The sequence below is a fragment of the Gadus chalcogrammus genome, chromosome 17 (genome assembly GCF_026213295.1).
Source record: "Gadus chalcogrammus isolate NIFS_2021 chromosome 17, NIFS_Gcha_1.0, whole genome shotgun sequence".
In the NCBI taxonomy this organism is placed as follows: domain Eukaryota; kingdom Metazoa; phylum Chordata; class Actinopteri; order Gadiformes; family Gadidae; genus Gadus; species Gadus chalcogrammus.
The window spans coordinates 12,888,919-12,906,418 of NC_079428.1; the positions used below are offsets into that span (position 1 = coordinate 12,888,919).

Consider the following 17,500-nt stretch of genomic DNA (forward strand, 5'->3'; position numbering starts at 1 on the left):
AGTCAGCCCTGTGGATATGATGATGAACCTGTTCCTGACCCCCTAACCCTTAACCCTTAACCTTTAACCCTTTACAGCAACCTTTAACCACAATGTTTAACCCTTTACCCTGAACCTCATCTCTTAACCCTTAACCCCTAACCCTTTACTATTAGCCTTCAATCCTTTACCAGAACACTTAACCCTTAACCCTGAACCACAATTCTTAACCCTTCACCATTCAACTTTAACCCTTAACATCAACCCTTAACCACAACGCTTACCCCTTAACCCTTGACCACAACCCTAAACCTAACCTTTTACCATAACCCTTAACCTTTCCATAACCCCTTAACCCTCAACCATCATACATGAATAACGCCTCATCTCACCATGACTCGCGTCATTAAGAACCCTGAGGAGGGCATCATGATCCACAGCCTAACCCTTAACCCTTAACCCTTAACCCTTAACGCCCTGACCCCTGAGCCTCTACCTGTGGGTGTGTGTGTGTCTGTGTGTCTGTGTGTGTGTTTGTGTGTGTGATGGTGTGTGTGTGTGTGTGTGTCTGTGTGTGTGTGTGTGTGTGTGTGTTTGTGTGTGTGTGTGTGTGTGTGTGTGTGTGTGTGTGTGTGTGTGTGTGTGTGTGTGTGTGTGTGTGTGTGTGTGTGTGTGTGTCTGTCTGTCTGTGTGTGTGTGTGTGTGTGTGTGTGTGTGTGTGTGTGTGTGTGTGTGTGTGTGTGTGTGAGTGTGTGTGTGTGTGTGTGTGTGTGTGTGTGTGTGTGTGTGTGTGTGTGTGTGTGTGTGTGTGTGTGTGTGTGTGTGTGTGTGTGTGTGTGTGCGTGCGTGTGTCAGATGGAGAAGTACAGCCGGCACCTGGAGGTTCTGGTAGCTGAGAGAACTCAGGACCTGATGCACGAGAAACAGAAGACAGACAGACTGCTCTACAGTACACACACACACACACACACACTCGTTCACACAAGCAAAAGCACGCACGTACACATAGAGGGACAGGCATGCATGCCTGCCCTCACACAAACACACACACGCACACATATTTATGTATAATAACACATATTATTATGTCTTGCAGGTATGCTTCCTAAGCAGGTAGCTGATGACCTCCGACAGGGAAAACCTTCCCAGGCCCAGAGCTACATTAGTGCTACTGTCTTCTTTAGGTACCTGTCTGTCTTCTTTAGGCACCTGTCTTTCTTCTTTAGGTACCTGTCTCTGTCTGTCTTCTTTAGGCACCTGTCTTTCTTCTTTAAGTGCCACTGTCTTCTTTAGGTACCTGTGTGTCTTCTTATGCCCAGAGCTATGTTAGTAGCTGTCTGTCTCTCTGTAGTGACATCATGGGTTCACCCAGCTGTCTGTCTCTCTGTAGTGACATCGTCGGCTTCACCCAGCTGTCTGTCTCTCTGTAGTGACATCGTCGGCTTCACCCATCTGTCTGTCTCTCTGTAGTGACATCGTCGGGTTCACCCAGCTGTCTGTCTCTCTTTAGTGACATCATGGGTTCACCCATCTGTCTGTCTCTCTGTAGTGACATCATCGGCTACACCCAGCTGTCTGTCTCTCTGTAGTGATATCGTCGGCTTCACCCAGCTGTCTGTCTCTCTGTAGTGACATCATGGGTTCACCCATCCGTCTGTCTCTCTGTAGTGACATCATGGGTTCACCCAGCTGTCTGTCTCTCTGTAGTGTCATCATGGGTTCACCCAGCTGTCTGTCTCTCTGTAGTGACATCATGGGTTCACCCAGCTGTCTGTCTCTCTGTAGTGTCATCATGGGTTCACCCAGCTGTCTGTCTCTCTGTAGTGACATCATGGGTTCACCCAGCTGTCTGTCTCTCTGTAGTGACATCATGGGTTCACCCAGCTGTCTGTCTCTCTTCTGTAGTGACATCGTCGGCTTCACCCAGCTGTCTGTCTCTCTGTAGTGACATCATGGGTTCACCCAGATGTCTGTCTCTCTGTAGTGACATCATGGGTTCACCCATCTGTCTGTCTCTCGGTAGTGACATCGTCGGCTTCACCCAGCTGTCTGTCTCTCTGTAGTGACATCATGGGTTCACCCAGCTGTCTGTCTCTCTGTAGTGACATCATGGGTTCACCCAGCTGTCTGTCTCTCTGTAGTGACATCATGGGTTCACCCAGCTGTCTGTCTCTCTTCTGTAGTGACATCGTCGGCTTCACCCAGCTGTCTGTCTCTCTGTAGTGACATCATGGGTTCACCCAGATGTCTGTCTCTCTGTAGTGACATCATGGGTTCACCCATCTGTCTGTCTCTCGGTAGTGACATCGTCGGCTTCACCCAGCTGTCTGTCTCTCTTCTGTAGTGACATCGTCGGCTTCACACAGCTGTCTAGCTCCAGCACCCCCTACCAGGTGGTGGACCTCCTCAACAACCTCTACACCACCTTTGATGACATCATCGACAACTACGACGTCTATAAGGTGGAGACCATCGGAGACGCCTGTAGGTTCATTCAGTTTATGTTATACACATATTATATCTTATACATATTATATGCAATACCTTATGTTTATAATATAATATACCCAATATATATTATATGATATACCTTATACATATTATATTAAAAACCTGATATATATATATAATATACCTTGTATATAATAGAATATAACTTAAAAATGTATATATGATCAAATATACCTATATATAATATATGTATTATATTGTATTTTAAATATATTATTTATATTATATTATAGACAGGGTGGTGTCCGGGGTTCATTATCGTTTATATAAATCTATCCTATCTATTCTATCTGTTATTTTATTGTAGACATGGTGGTGTCGGGGGTCCCCCGTGCTAACGGGATCCTCCACGCTGCAGAGATCTCCAGCATGGCTCTGGACCTGGTCTCCGTCTGCAAAACCTTCAGGATCCCTCATAAACCCAACACACAACTACAGATACGAGCTGGGATCCACGCTGGTACACACGCACGCACGCACGCACGCACGCACGCACGCACGCACGCACGCACGCACGCACGCACGCACGCACGCACGCACGCACGCACGCACGCACGCACGCACGCACACACACACGCACACACACACATGTCTATACTGTCTATACCTATATCTATTTATATTTATTTCTGATTATCTATTTATATAAATAGATAGATAATGCTAGATAAAGGAGGTATATAGGGCATATATAGGTAGATATAGCTAGGTAAAGGTGTATGTATATGCCATAACTAGCTATATCTACCTATATGCCCTATACATTTATCCTATACACCTCCCATATCTTGCTTTATCAACCTATCCAGCTCTATCATTCTATAACACCAGTAGTAGCGGCAGAAGGGGTGACTAAGTGGTCTATATAGATCTGTCTGTATAGATCTGCCTGTATCTATCTCTAGGACCAGTAGTAGCAGGAGTGGTGGGGACCAAGATGCCGCGCTACTGTCTGTTTGGAGACACCGTCAACACGGCCTCCAGGATGGAGTCCACCAGCGAAGGTATCAATACGCTACGAAAGCTCAGAAACAACATCATAGGCAATGGTTATAGTGAGCTATGAGTCAGATGCTAGGAAAGTGATGGCATGGGTTTGGATGGGTGTATGAGATTCTAACGCTAAGGAAGTAATTTTGATGTATGGCTCTTTGAGATGCTAATGCTAAGGAGGGGATATCATGGGTTTAGATGGCTGCATGAGATGCTAATGCTAAGGAGGGGATATCATGGGTTTAGATGGCTGTATGTGATGCTAATGCTTGGTGTGTGCAGCTCTGAAGGTGCAGTGCAGCTCCAGTGTGTTCTTCCTGCTGGAGGAGGTTGGAGGCTACGTCCTGCACTGCAGAGGAGTTCAGCAGGTCAAGGTCTGTGGTCCACCACTCACCACAACGTATCCACCTCCATATCTGACATTTTACACTGGTTATACTGGGAGAGTGACTGGGGGTCTCTCTGTCTGCCTGACTGCCTGACTGTCTTCCTTTATGTCTGCCTGCCTGTTTCTCTATCTGTCTCTCTGCATGTCTGTCTCTCTCTCTGTCTGTCTCTCTCTGCCTGTCCATCTGTCTGCCGTTATGTCTGTCTCACTGCCTGTCTGTCTGTCCCTCTGCCTGTCTGTCTGTCAGGGTAAGGGAGACATGGTCACCTATTGGCTGGAGGGGAAACAAGGTGACCTGCGCTACAAGACTGTCGCCCCCGACAACCCTAGCCCTGCCAAGCCAGGGCTCAGGGACATGGAGAGTGAGCGAGATCTGCTGGGCTCCATCCCGGGCAGTGTGAACGGCGACGTCCTACTCAGCCCAGAGTGACCCCTGACCTCGGTGATGTCGTCGCTCAGGGCCGCGTGGCTCTCTGTAGAAACACGTTAGATCGCCTTGTGCCCCCGTTGATCCGACGTGGGAGACGTAAGAAGAACCTGGTCTTTAGAGAACGCTTGAGAACCGTTAACTAGATACAGAGTTATCACTCTGAATCCAACCACATGCTTACTGTGACCTCCTAGGGGTGCACAGACTGCTACAAAGAGTAGTGGTTATGGGTCAATATAAATGTGGTTAGCTGATCAGTAACTTGAAATATACTTATATTGCTTGGATCATAAAACATACTTACAAAATCTTGTTGTTACAATCAGTCATAACCAGGTATAACCGTTAATAACCAGTTAGAACAACAGGTTACAGCATTTTGAACCATTTTGAACATTGGAGTCGTGTATTCATTCATCACAGTTGGCCGGCAATAACCAATCAGATCATCGAGGTGTTATGATGTTGGACTTGTATAACCAGGTGTCATGCGTGATGTGGGTGTGTTGATGGAGATTATCTGTATTAGCGTATTATGTGTTTTAGCAGCCAAACCCAGGGCCTGTCATGGTGAGGGGGATGTAAAACTGCTCAAGCTAATAAATGTATTTTCTCTGCAACTCAGACTCCATACCGATATCTATCCTGAGCAGTCTTGCCAGATTGGGTCCGAGCTCCAGACAGATCTGGCAACACTGGATGGAGGGGGGAGAGGAAGGAGACTCCGGAGAGGGGATGAGTGGGGGGAGGGAGAAAGGAGAGGTGAGAGGAAGGGAGGAGAGGGGAAGTGAGAGGAAAGGAGGAGAGGAGAAGAGAGGGTGGAGGAGAGGGGAGGAGGAGAGGAACGCAAGAGCGGAGAAGGAGAGGAGACATAATGTTCAGGGGATAGTAGTGAAGAGGAAAAGGAGAGGAGGGGAGATTAAATAGACTGAAGGAGGGGGGAGAGAGAAGTGGGGAAGATGGTCACACAGATGGTCTGAGAATCCTCTCCAACATGAGAGGAGAGAGGAAGAGGAGCAGAGAGGTCGGTAGAGAGAAGACGAGGAGAGGATTAGGTGAAGAGGAGAGGGTATGAACAGAAACGGGGGACAGAATGAGGAGAGTAGACTAGGGTAAGGAATAGAGAGAGGAGGAGGTGAAAGTTAGTTGGAAGGGAGGAGGAGAGGGTTAAGTGTTAATAGATTCATATTTAATACGTGAAACAAAATAGAGTGCACCACTGTTAGTGAATGCGCATTTCTCCATATAGATCATTAAACTATCGTTCAATATGTGACATTTAATTAAAACATTCAAGATAGATCAGTAAAATACATTAGCATATTAGACCTTTCGTAAAGAAATGTAATAAGGATCAATACAATTCCGTTCAAGACATTTCATAAAAACATTTAGTATAGATCCATAAACTATCGTTCTATATTGCACATTTCATTGAAACAGATTAATAAACTATGATTCAATATGAGAAATTTCAGCTGAAAGCTAAAGATTATGATCTATTAACTCATTGTAATAGAGCCATCGATTTTAAATCTTAATGTGATACTGCAAAATAAAATGTGTGTGTGTGAATCTAGGGCTGCCATCTGCATCTGTGATTGAATTCATTCCACTCGTGCAGATGAGTCAACACACTCTCTCTCACACACAAACACACACACGGTTGCGATGAGGTGGTTATGTAGTGTGATGACAATGTGCTGCTGATAGAGGGATGGGGAAAACTGAGACAGAGATGTGTCTTTGTGAATGAAAGAAGAGAGCGAGTGCTTTGCCTAATGAAATGCGTGTTCACAGTACACAGCAACAAAAGATGTTTCCCTCTCATCTGCTTTACTCATTCTATTAGGAGGATTTACATATAAGGGGACACACACACACACACACACATGTCCACACATCAAAGCAGTTCTAATTAACTGTGTGTAAACATCCCTCCATCATCCTGGGTTACTCAATCACTAACACATACAAACACAGACACACGGACACAGACAGACACACACCGGTCAAATAATAGATCTAAGGTTCACCTGGTCCCAAATAGTTCCTCAGGTCTTTGGATGCAGTCGTCATGGAGACGAACATCTTTGAACTAAGCTTGAAAATCTGGACCAAAGCTCAGACCAATCTCTGACCTGATCCCGACTTCATCCAAAAAATTCATTAATAAAGCACAGACTCTCACTTCACCCTTTATTTATTGCATTTGTTCAAATAACTCTCCAAAATAAGTATTATTTAAAACAAATGCAAAAGTGTTTATGAAAGTGTTTCTTGTGGTAAAGCAGGGTTTTGGAACGGAGATTTCCTTCCAGTCCTGGATGGTTCTGACCAGGTCCAGGGTTCATCCCACACCCAGGCTTCCGGATCTGGAGAGAGAGAGAGAAATATATTGTAGCCTACATTTATTCCAGCGCGGTCTAACCTGGACAACTTAGAGACATAGTAGATGTTATTTCTATAAAGCTACGAGACCCACCGTATCGACGGTGCGCGCTGGACCGGTCACCGATTACAGGGAGACCTGGTCCCGGCTCTCCAGCTGCCAGCGGGCAGCGACCCGGCTAGCGTAGATTACATAGGACCAGGACAAGACCACCAGGGCCAGCAGGACCTATGACCGGGACACGACACACCGATCACCGCTTATATCCCCTAATACACCACGAGCATGCAAGAGGGTTTCCAGGCGACACAACTTGTTCTTCCCACACCATAATAATCCACCCTAGCGATCCCAAGCAGTAACAACATGAATATATGATGATTCACAACACAACATTCAGTTTCACGAACAGCCACAGTAGCTTTAACTCATGTACTGTTCTAGTCGCAGACAAACACAAAGTTAGGCTAGGTGATGCTTACAAAGGAGAAGACTCTCTCTAGAGATCTGCTGCTTAGAATCATGACTCCTGATTAAATAACCCAATAATATTAACTAGCTCAATGGTTTACTCATTCGACCACCGAATGGCAGAGAAACCCTGGATTGTGTCATTCAAATATGGAAGTACAGCTCCGGGATGATGAAGAATTCGAGGATTACTAGTTTTGGTGGCCTTGTTGGTGTTGCGTCGCCCCCTGGCGGACCCCTGGTTACATACGTTGATACAACGATTACTATTTCATATTTGATACATTTTACCTGAACTTTTTCTCGTATTGAGACTATTTCTATTAAAGTCAGTGCACGCCAATAATATGATTTAAATCATATCCAACCGGGGCATCACACCCATTTACATCCAGTATTAATATAAAGGCGGTATGATGATGATGATGATGAAGATACAGACCTCGTTTTGTTCCTCCAGGCCGCTATGAGGCAATGCTGAGTCCCGCCTTGTTGTTCTTCGTGAGCGTGAGAGGACTCCCAGTATCCCAGCATGCACTGCACATCCCAGAATGCACTGCGGTGTCTCCCAGTCGTTCCCTGCAATTTCTTAGGCACACCGAGTGAAAAGTTGACTCTATTTACTGTTATTTCTAGCCCATGAACGCCCAGGAGCCGTCGACAGCCCAGAAGTTCACCTCCCGGAGAGTGTTGCCAATATTAATAGCAATCCATAGTATTAACAATCCGTATACCCGAGGAGGAAGACGCATGAGTGACCCAGAGAGACGGTAGGAAGGTACGGTGGAGGGGAGCTAATACTGTTAGCACTCCTGATGCTACCATACTGTTTTATCCTAAGGCTACTATTCTGTATTGTCTCATATGCGAACTTTTGGATCATCGATACGTCTCTTCGTTTAGTACCGATATAGATGTCATTGGGTAGTAGTCCGCTTTTCGCACCAGAGAACCAGCGACACACCGGCTCTGGGATCAGCAGTGTGCCTGCTGTTTGTTTTGTTCTCCCTCTTGATACCCGTCGGCCGAGCTCAGTCATTTAAACCTGGATTGCTCAAGATAATATTGATGTAAAGAGCATAGACTGGTAACGGGACATTGACACAGACGGATAACAGGATGTGTGTTTGGTTGACCCAGGCTCGTAGTGGGATTGACCCAGAATAGTAACAAGGGTGTGTGTGTGTGTGTGTGTGTGTGTGTGTGTGTGTGTGTGTGTGTGTGTGTGTGTGTGTGTGTGTGTGTGTGTGTGTGTGTGTGTGTGTGTGTGTGTGTGTGTGCGCGCGCGTGAGACTGTCTTGGGGAGAGGGTTGTTGTTGTTGTTGACTCCCAAACCCAGTACATGTCCCAAGTCCTTCCGTTCCGATTGAGCAGAAAATCTGACCTGTATTCGATTTAGTAAATCGGTAAATTCAAACATGGGTACGGTGGCGATGGATGAAGTCAGCGGAGGGAGACTGAAAAAAGTCATTAATTATTATATTATATCTTCGATGGAGATTAATAACGTTATTTTTTTCCTTTTTGGTGATCCGTGACCCACATTAGCTTCTGTGTATAATTAGTCCTATCGTGTGATTACATCTGAACTTTGCACCATGTTCAAATCACTTATTTGCTCTGGGATAATTTCAGGTAACTCGGATCCCACTATTCTAACGTTGGTTTGGCTTTTTGAGCTATTAAAAGAACACTGTAGAAATTAAGGGAAACAATTATGGTCACAGGCGACTCCAATTCATGTAAGTAAAGATATGCAGTGTGTATATACACATTTTTACAGGTGTCCTCTGAAGGACATCTGGCAGTGTGGACCGTACGTACCAACACTGCTGCACATCATAAAGTAAACCGTAAAGGCGGACCTTGGCTTACCTGCTCTTGATTTGATAAACAATTCAAGTTGCCTTTTGGGGAAGAGAAAAAAATTAGGTTAAAGCTCAGCTCTAAGCAGAATCTGTCTTTCTTAATGGTCAAACAAGTTTTGCCATTGCCCAGCAAAGATATTCACGTTTGCGTAGTGACGTTTCAAATGAGAGGGACGTACCCATTGTGTGTATCTGTCTCTGGGTGCGTTCGATATATGTGTATCTGTCTCTCGGTGCGTTAGATATGTGTGTATCTGTCTCTGGGTGTGTATATGTGTATCTCTCTCTGGGTGCGTTAGATATGTGTGTATCTCTCTCTGGGTGCGTTAGATATGTGTGTATCTGTCTCTGGGTGCGTTAGATATGTGTGTATCTGTCTCTGGGTGCGTTAGATATGTGTGTATCTGTCTCTGGGTGCGTTAGATATGTGTGTATCTGTCTCCGGGTGCGTTAGATATCTGTACACCAGGGGTGTAACTGTCAGCCGTGTGTTTGTGCAGGTGATGGCGCCCACCAAGATGAAGCTGCGTGTGCGCCGGCGGGAGAGCGGAGCGGCGCCCGGGGAGCGGGAGGTGGAGGTGGGCGGAGCCCAGGGGGGCGGCGGCGGCCACAAGAAGCCCCCCTCCCCCCCCGCGCCGTCGGGGGACGAGGAGGCGTCGCCCGACTCCAAGTGTCCCATCTGCCTGGACCGCTTCAACAACCTGGCCTACCTGGACCGCTGCCTGCACCGCTTCTGCTTCCCCTGCATCCAGGAGTGGTCCCACAACAAGGCCGAGTGCCCCCTCTGCAAGCAGGCCTTCACCTCCATCCTGCACTCGGTGCGCTCCCACGACGACTTCAAGGAGTACACCCTGAGGCCCCCGCCTCCCACCAACGCCAGCCTGGCCGCCACCGTCGCCATGGTGACCGCCTTCGCCACGGCGGCGGCGGCTGCGGCGGCGGCGGGCGGCGGCGGCGAGGAGGAGGAGCCACCGCCGCAGAGGACCAGGCGGAGGAGGCGGGGCGACCCGGAGTCGGGCGGGGCCAGGAGGAGGGAGAGGGGAGCCGTGGGGCGGGGCGGGGGGAGCCGGGCCAGGGAGAGGCGGGCCGAGGCGGCGGCGGGCCTCCCCCTCCCGCCGGCGCCGCCCCCCCTCCCCTCGCCCTACTCCCCAGACTCCCCGCCGCCGCCGGGGGGGGAGGAGCCGGGGGACCGGGGGGTTCTGTTCGAGGGGCTGGCCGGGCTGGGCGGGGCGGTGGGGCCCGGCGACCGCTCGGCCCGCCACCTGATGAGCCGGCTGGCGGCGCGGCGGCGCGTGCAGCTGGAGGGCGGGGCCCCGCGCCGCCTGCGGGAGCGGGAGATGCTGGCGTTCCGCCGGGCGCTCTACCGCAGCGGCGTGCGCGCCCTCCTGGGTAACCCGGGGCAACAGCAGCCGCCGCCGCCGCCGCAGGACGTGTCGTCGGAGGGCTTCGTGCGGAGCCCCGGGCAGCTGGCCCGCCTGAGGCCCTGGCTGCGGCGGGAGCTGACGGTGCTGTACGGCGCCCACGGCTCCCTGGTGGACATCGTGCAGCGCATCATCACGTCGCGCGTCACGCGCCACGGCCTGGAGCGCACGCACGGCCTGGAGGACGAGCTGCGGCCCTTCCTGCTGGCGCGCACCCAGCACTTCCTGCACGAGCTGGCCGCCTTCGCCCGCTCGGCGCTCAGCATGGAGCGCTACGACGCCCAGGCCGTGTACGAGCCCCTCGGGCCCGACGCCCGCGCCTCGCCGGCCCGCCGCCTCAGCAGCTCCGCCCACAGCTCCGTCATCGCCATCTCGGAGGGGGAGGAGGCGGCGGCGGACGGGACGGCCGGCCTCCTCAGCCTCGCCACGTGGGACGAGGACACCCCCGGGCCCTCCTACTCCACGGCCGAGCCCGCGGCCCCGCCCTCGCCGGCCCCCCCGGCGGCGGGCGGCGGCGGCGGCGTGGAGGATGAGTGTCTGATCGTGGGCTACGTGAAGCCCATGGCGGAGCGCACGCCGGAGCTGGTGCAGCTCTCCTCGGACACGGAGGAGGAGCCGCGGGACAAGCCCCCCAAGGAGGAGGCGCTCCCCTCCCTCCTCCTCCTCCCGGCCTCCACGCCCCCCTCCTCCTCCAGCACGGAGAGACCCGCGCACCCGGCCCCCGCCTCCCCGCCGGGCTCCCCCCCGCCCGCGTGGTCCTGCAGCTCCGGCTCGCCCCGCCCGCCGGAGAGAGGCGGCCGGCCGCCCCCGCACTCCCCCGGCGGCTGGGAGGGCGGGAGGAGGCGGAGGAAGAAGAGGAGGAGGAGGAAGACGGCGAGCGGGGAGAGGGAGCGCCCCTCGCTCTACACCGCCGTCTACTCCGGCCTGGACTGCCCCCGCTCGCGCTCCTCCAGCAGCTCCCTCCCCCGCTCGGCCTCCAGCCCCGACGCCGCGGTCTGGGGGTGCCCCCACGCCCGCCGGCCCACGCCCCCCTCCTCATCCTCCCCCCCCTGCCCCCCCCCCCAGCGCCACAGCGACAAGCCCGGGGGCAAGAGGAAGTACAAGAGCCGGCACCTGGACGAGGACGGGGACCCCACCTGGAGGCCCGGCTCTGGTCGCCGTGGAGACGAGGAGAGAGGAGGAGGAGAAGAGAAGAGGGTGGAGAAAAGGGGGAGAGAGAGGGGGAGGCGGAGGGAGCGGGAAAGGAGGAGGGACGCACACAAGCACAACAGTGTCTGTGAGGACCAGAGGTAAGCCCGCTCAGGAGACCAATCGTTATAACAATCGATAATCTCATGATGATAATAATTAAGGCTGGGCGATTAAAACAGTATTTCAACGATAAAATCTTCCGCGGCAACGATGTTGAATGTGTGAGGTTTATTTTCTTTACAGTTATCCCTGAGTCAGTTTTACTCTACCTACATAAAAACGACACAAACGCCAATGGTACAGCAGGGGAACCAAACGCATGTGGTGTTCTCGTGTCTCCAGCCCCTTCCCCTATCCATGACCAACGGTGTGGAGGGCGTACTACTGCGCCCAACAGAGCGCGTATCAACCATGGTCAACCCTTCTGGGTTCCAGGCTTCTGTCCTAAGGAGAGCACTCTTAAAACACTCAATTAAACATTATTATTATTATTATTATTAAATATGTATACATGGATGGAAGTATCGACCTTGGTCAACATAAGTACACACGTTTTTGGCCATATCGTCTTAGCCCTAATAATATTATTGCAGCTCTGACCCGCAATATTGATTCAGACCAGGAATAGTTATTTTGAAGGACCTAGAGGTGGTGTTCCTGTACAGGTGGTGTTACTGTACAGGTGGTGTCACTGTACAGGCGGTGTCACTGTACAGGCGGTCCTACTGTACAGTAGAGCTGCAACTAACGATTATTTTAATAATCGATTTATCTGTCGATTATTTTTTCGATTAATCGATGAATCGGATAGAAAAAAAAAACAGAAAAAAAAAAAAACTGAACATTACTTCAAATTCACAGTGCAGACTGAAGTGTAAAAACACCAGGTTATTGCTCCAACGTCCTGGAACTATTAAAAGTAATATTAAAAAATAAAAAGATTAAAAAAAAATAACTGGGATAACACAAAAGAAAACATACAATGTATGACTTTAATATGTATATAACGGATGCCCATGGTTAACCGGTCAAACCTATTGATACCATTTTCGAGACTCCTTGAAATAGAACTTGTAATATTGCTTTAATTGCTGATAAGATGATGATAGTTCAAGCTAGGACATTAAACGGGTCATAATTCTATCTTTACTATCTATTTTATATTACTGGGAAAACAAGTTTTCACCAAAATCTCAATTCTTTTTTTTTTTTTTTGCTGCATTTGAACGCATCAATCATATTACTGAGCCGACCTGAACACATCACATTTGACACTGCAGTGTCTCACTGTTTGTGAGCATTGGTCAGTTTTTTTTTTTAAGCTAACTAGCTCAATATCCTGCAGATTTTAACATGGATTTAAAAATTGCATTACTATTTTTAACTGACGGGACTTTCTACACCGTCCGGTTGTGTGATGACTACCGCTGCTTTGAATGACTGTTGATGCACGCGGTGCCGACTCCGAGCCCGTCTGCACAGCGTCTGCAGCAGCAGCAGCTGACAGAGTTTTCGGTTGGACTACTAGACGGATACTGAGTTGAAGGAGTTTTTTTAACCCAAAGACAGTGAAGGTACAACACGTTTATGTAGGCCTACAGTCCAGTTTTAAGATATGACCAAAATACAAGCTATGGTCGCTCACACTTAAGGGTGCACTCAGGGTGCACTCACACTAGGCCATCTGGCCGTGGCCGTGGCCGTTTTAGCACCTAACCGTGCTCAAATCTGCCAGGGAGAGTGTGGCCAGTCTGGCCAGGCCGGGCCAATTTGGCCACTTGGGAGAGGTGTGCTGCTACGGCACGGGCCGCTACGGTACAGATGCTAATGAGCCGACACGCGCACACGCACGGCTACGCAACCTGAGCTGGATGACGTATAGTCCATGCGACGACCGCGGACATAATAAAGGCGACGAGCCTTCTTTCCCCTTAAACGGTAAACATCGCGTCAAGCGGTTCAACTGTTGGTGTGTTCTCTGTGTTGTTGTCCATTGTTGTTAAAACTGACTGGCGGCAGACTTTATTATGGTCCATGCAGCGGACGCTTGGTGATGACGTGTTACAACGTGATGACGTATGTACAAGAGCCTACCGTGGCCAGGCCACAGTTACCGCTTGCTGTGGGCGTGCATGAAGTCGTGAACCAACCTGTCGGCGGCTGGCTGTAAACAGTGCTGCGCCTATGAGTAACTTATTAATCGCGCGACACAACGAATCGACGACCAAATTCGTTGCCAACGCATTTAGTAATCGATTTTTATCGATTTTATCGAATCGTTGTTGCAGCCCTACTGTACAGGCGGTGTTACTGTACAGGCGGTGTTACTGTACAGGTGGTCCTGCTGTACAGGTGGTCCTGCTGTACAGGACCTCCACGTGACTGTTCTCCCCTCTGCTCCCCAGCAGCAGCAGCAGCAGCAGCAGCAGTGGGGGGGACGGTGGCCACCGCAGCCCCAGCGTGGAGATCATCTACGAGGGGAAGCTGGGCCCCTGCGCCCCCTCCGGGAACCAGCGGCGGAAGAAGAGACGCCCCCACAGGAGGCATCTGCACAACAGGTACGGCGGGCGCACTCTGAGGACCCCCTCCCCGCGTTGACGCGTTTGAGACCACCGAAAGAGAGAGGGGGAGGGGGGGATGGGGAGGAAGAGTCATAATGCGTGGTGTAGGGCTGTCCGATTTTTTTATCTTAATTTCATGAAATGTTTTATAGAAATTGCCGAACAGCTGGATACATATTTATTTGGACGTTATTTTAGATTCGATTTTTTTTTTTTATGAACATATTTTGTATTTTTTTAAGGGGAAGATTCAAAGCTCTCCATTTCATCTTCATTCATTTTTGAGAGAAATGCTGAATAAATGCATCATGTTTTCAAACAACATTTCAATATTGACCAAATAATCGTGGTTATCCTTTTTTCCTGGTGTTTTGTACCTCAAAGACAAAGACAGACGGGCTCTATGACAACCTTGTGTGTTGTTGTGTTTGTCTCAGCTCTCCCGTGGTCATCACCATCGACAGCCAAAGTAGTCCCGACGACGGCGGCCACGGCAACCGCCTCCCCGTGTTCTCGGAACTCGCCGTCCGTCAGCCAATAGACTTCTCCGCCTGCGACCTCCCCGCCCTGCAGTCGTTAGAGCCGGGCAGAGTGGGCGTCGGCCTCGGAGCCGACGTCGGCGAGCTGCCGGTCAACATCCTGGCCCGAGGATCCGATGGATCGGACACGGAGGCCAACCACCAATCAAAGGCCTCGGACGTGCTGGCGGTGGATATCAGCGACGACGAGGACGAGGACGACGAGCGGGAGGGAGAGAGGCGGGGGGAGAAGAGGAAGGCGGAAGACGAGGGAGGGGCCAGCGACGGAGACGAAAGCCGTCTCCTAGCAACCATCCTGGACGAGATCGCCCAGCTGAACCCCGGCGGGTGCGGCCAGAACTCCCGCATACCCCTCCCCTGGCCCGGGACGAAGAGCAGAAGGAGGAAGAGGACCATGGGGAAGGTAGAGGAGGGTAGTGGCCTCACAGCCCCCCCTCCGGCCCCCCTTGCAGATCTTCCCCACACCTCTGAGACGCCTGCCCCAGATCAGACGCGCCCACTGGAATGGACACGCCCACTCTGTGATCCCGGCCCCTTCCCAGAGACACGCCTCCTTGATGGGAAACGTCCCCTCAAATGGGACCACCCCCTCGAGGAGATGTGCCAGCCCGTTGAGACGGGCCTGCTGGAATGGACCAAGCCCCGCCCACTCAGTGACCACAGACGCCTTGAATGGACACACCAGCCCGCTTTGCCACGCCCACTCGACAGGCCACACCCCCTTGAATGGACTCCACTGCCACTGAATGAGACGGCCCCCAAACAGGAAGCGGCCGCCGATCAGACCGCCACATCGCTTCCAGTCGGTTCATCGAACCCCCCCGCCCTGTCTTCCTCTTCTGAAGCCCCGCCCCCCGCTGTGACCTCGCCGGTCGTTAACGGCGTTGTCAACGCCTCAGCAGATAAGCTCCGCCCAGACCGGGAGAGCTCCGCCTCCCCTTCGTTAAGCCCCGCCCCCTCTCAGAGTGGGACTTCCGACAGGGGTCCCGGGCAGGAGTGTTTAAAACTTCAGCAAACTGTGGGGCCGACGTGCGTGTCTGGTGCCGCCAAACACACACACATCACTGACTTCCATATGGAGTAGGCGTGTGTTGTGCGCTCACAAATTATAACCGACGGGTTTCAAACTGAACAATGAGGAATTTTATATGAATTATCACTTTTCATTCCGTAGTGTGTGTGTGTGTGTGTGTGTGTGTGTGTGTGTGTGTGTGTGTGTGTGTGTGTGTGTGTGTGTGTGTGTGTGTGTGTGTGTGTGTGTGTGTGTGTGCGCACGTGCGCGAAAGGGAAATGTGGTCCACTATTTAATGATGTTCTTTTTTTAACCATTCTGGGTAGAGATCATCATAGAGATTGACAGCAGGTTCAGCCAATCATGATGTATTAATCGAAAAGATGATGATGATGATGATGATGATGATAAAGAAGAAATGATTGCAGTCGAGCCGAGTTCTTCTGACGTGGGATCTGTGCCGTATCTTCTAGGAAGACTTCCTCCGTGTCCAGAGGCCTAACAACATTTCAGTCACTCAGCTCCTTCAAAATAAGAGCGTTGTGTCTGGTTGGGGGTCACCCACACTAACCACCGGTGTGTGTGCGTGTGTGTGTGTGTGTGTGTTGAAGAACAAATAATGAGCAGAATAAATGTTTTGGACGGAATCATATTGTCTCTGTTGTCTATATTGGCTGTGTCTATTTGCTAAAATGTATTTATTTAAAATGTGTATGTATTATATATATACATGTATAATATCTTATACAATATACGTTTGAATATTTATCTAAGAATATATTATGTTATACATGTGTGACGCATGCATATATATATATACGTAAGTATATAAATTATTTATATATATATATACAAACATGGATGCACTCCATTTGTTTGGACACCAGGGGGAACCAAAGACCTGCTTCTCTCCAATTTACAGCGTATCCTAAAGGGCTTCAGTTGAACTTGGGCGATTCAGACGTTCGTTGTTAATATACACGTATATATAGTATATAATGATTATAAAACTTGTCCCAGGCCTTTCTGCACTAAGTCGCCCATTAGTGGTGGCAAGTCTATTTCCTGGAGCTGAGTCACTCAGGTGGCAGGTGGCTAGGAACTTAGGCAGGATTTACATCTCTGTACACGTCTTTTATCTAACCCACAGCCTTCTTGCTGTGCGACCAACACCCTAACCACTAGGCTATAGGCTCCATGTTCTCCACCTCAGTGTTTCCTCTCTCCTGTCTTTTATTCTACTCATCTCCCCTTCTCGCCACTCTTGTATCTCCTTCTCTCCTCCTCTCCTCTCCCTTTGCCATCCCTTCCTCTCGTCTCCTCTCCTCCTCTCCTCTCCCTTTGCCATCCCTTCCTCTCGTCTCCTCTCCTCCTCTCCTCTCCCTTTGCCATCCCTTCCTCTCGTCTCCTCTCCTTTACTCTCCTCTCCCATCTTCTCTTCGCTCCTCCTTTCCCCTCTCCATCAGGAGGAAACCAAACATAATGAGTCTCTAGAGGTTATGGGGAGAAGAGAAAGAGGGAGGGAGGGAGGGAGGGGGAGGAAGGGAGGAGGGGGGGGGGAGCGTGAGAAAAGAGAGGCCCTAGAGAGAGAGAGGTCTGGTGTTTCCACACTAATTAAGACAATCAGGGTCTAATTAAATGGCTATTACACACACACCGACACGCACACAAACACACACACACACACTGGCCCACACACGCACTGGCATGCCCGCACACACACACACGCATACAAGCAGGGCTG

The 17,500-nt window shown here is 50.5% G+C and overlaps 2 protein-coding genes and 1 long non-coding RNA gene across 3 annotated transcripts in view; 2 read left to right on the forward strand and 1 right to left on the reverse strand.

Annotated features, from left to right (window-relative positions):
* Positions 1-4,842, forward strand: part of LOC130370505 (atrial natriuretic peptide receptor 1-like) — a 14,389-nt gene extending 9,547 nt beyond the window's left edge. Inside the window, exons 17-23 of the mRNA XM_056576249.1 lie at positions 835-928; positions 1,076-1,163; positions 2,324-2,463; positions 2,798-2,950; positions 3,396-3,494; positions 3,766-3,857; positions 4,119-4,842. Coding sequence (XP_056432224.1) covers positions 835-928; positions 1,076-1,163; positions 2,324-2,463; positions 2,798-2,950; positions 3,396-3,494; positions 3,766-3,857; positions 4,119-4,301 — 849 coding nt within the window. The 3' untranslated portion in view covers positions 4,302-4,842. The remainder of the gene's footprint in view (positions 1-834; positions 929-1,075; positions 1,164-2,323; positions 2,464-2,797; positions 2,951-3,395; positions 3,495-3,765; positions 3,858-4,118) is intronic.
* Positions 4,843-5,572: 730 nt separating this feature from the next.
* LOC130370040 (uncharacterized) lies at positions 5,573-7,384 on the reverse strand. The gene is made up of 3 exons (XR_008892949.1): positions 7,176-7,384; positions 6,787-6,921; positions 5,573-6,676 (listed from the first exon to the last, which is right to left on the reverse strand). It is a non-coding gene; the product is annotated as an uncharacterized LOC130370040 (long non-coding RNA).
* A 342-nt stretch (positions 7,385-7,726) lies between these two features.
* Positions 7,727-16,463, forward strand: LOC130370506 (E3 ubiquitin-protein ligase Topors-like). Its single transcript, XM_056576250.1, has 8 exons — positions 7,727-7,942; positions 9,533-9,934; positions 10,112-11,097; positions 11,149-11,446; positions 11,519-11,606; positions 11,670-11,742; positions 14,050-14,202; positions 14,643-16,463. Exons 2-8 carry the CDS (start codon positions 9,536-9,538, stop codon positions 15,826-15,828), a joined length of 3,183 nt encoding a protein of 1,060 aa, XP_056432225.1. The 5' UTR covers positions 7,727-7,942; positions 9,533-9,535; the 3' UTR covers positions 15,829-16,463.
* Positions 16,464-17,500: the final 1,037 nt, after the last annotated feature.

Excerpts from the sequence above, each read along its gene's own strand:
- LOC130370506 (XM_056576250.1), top strand. The coding sequence starts at position 9,536 with ATGGCGCCCACCAAGATGAAGCTGCGTGTGCGCCGGCGGGAGAGCGGA. Across the intron at positions 11,607-11,669 it reads CACCTGGAGGCCCGGCTCTG|AGAGGGGGAGGCGGAGGGAG; the intron begins GTCGCCGTGGAG and ends AAAGGGGGAGAG. Across the intron at positions 14,203-14,642 it reads AGGAGGCATCTGCACAACAG|CTCTCCCGTGGTCATCACCA; the intron begins GTACGGCGGGCG and ends TGTTTGTCTCAG.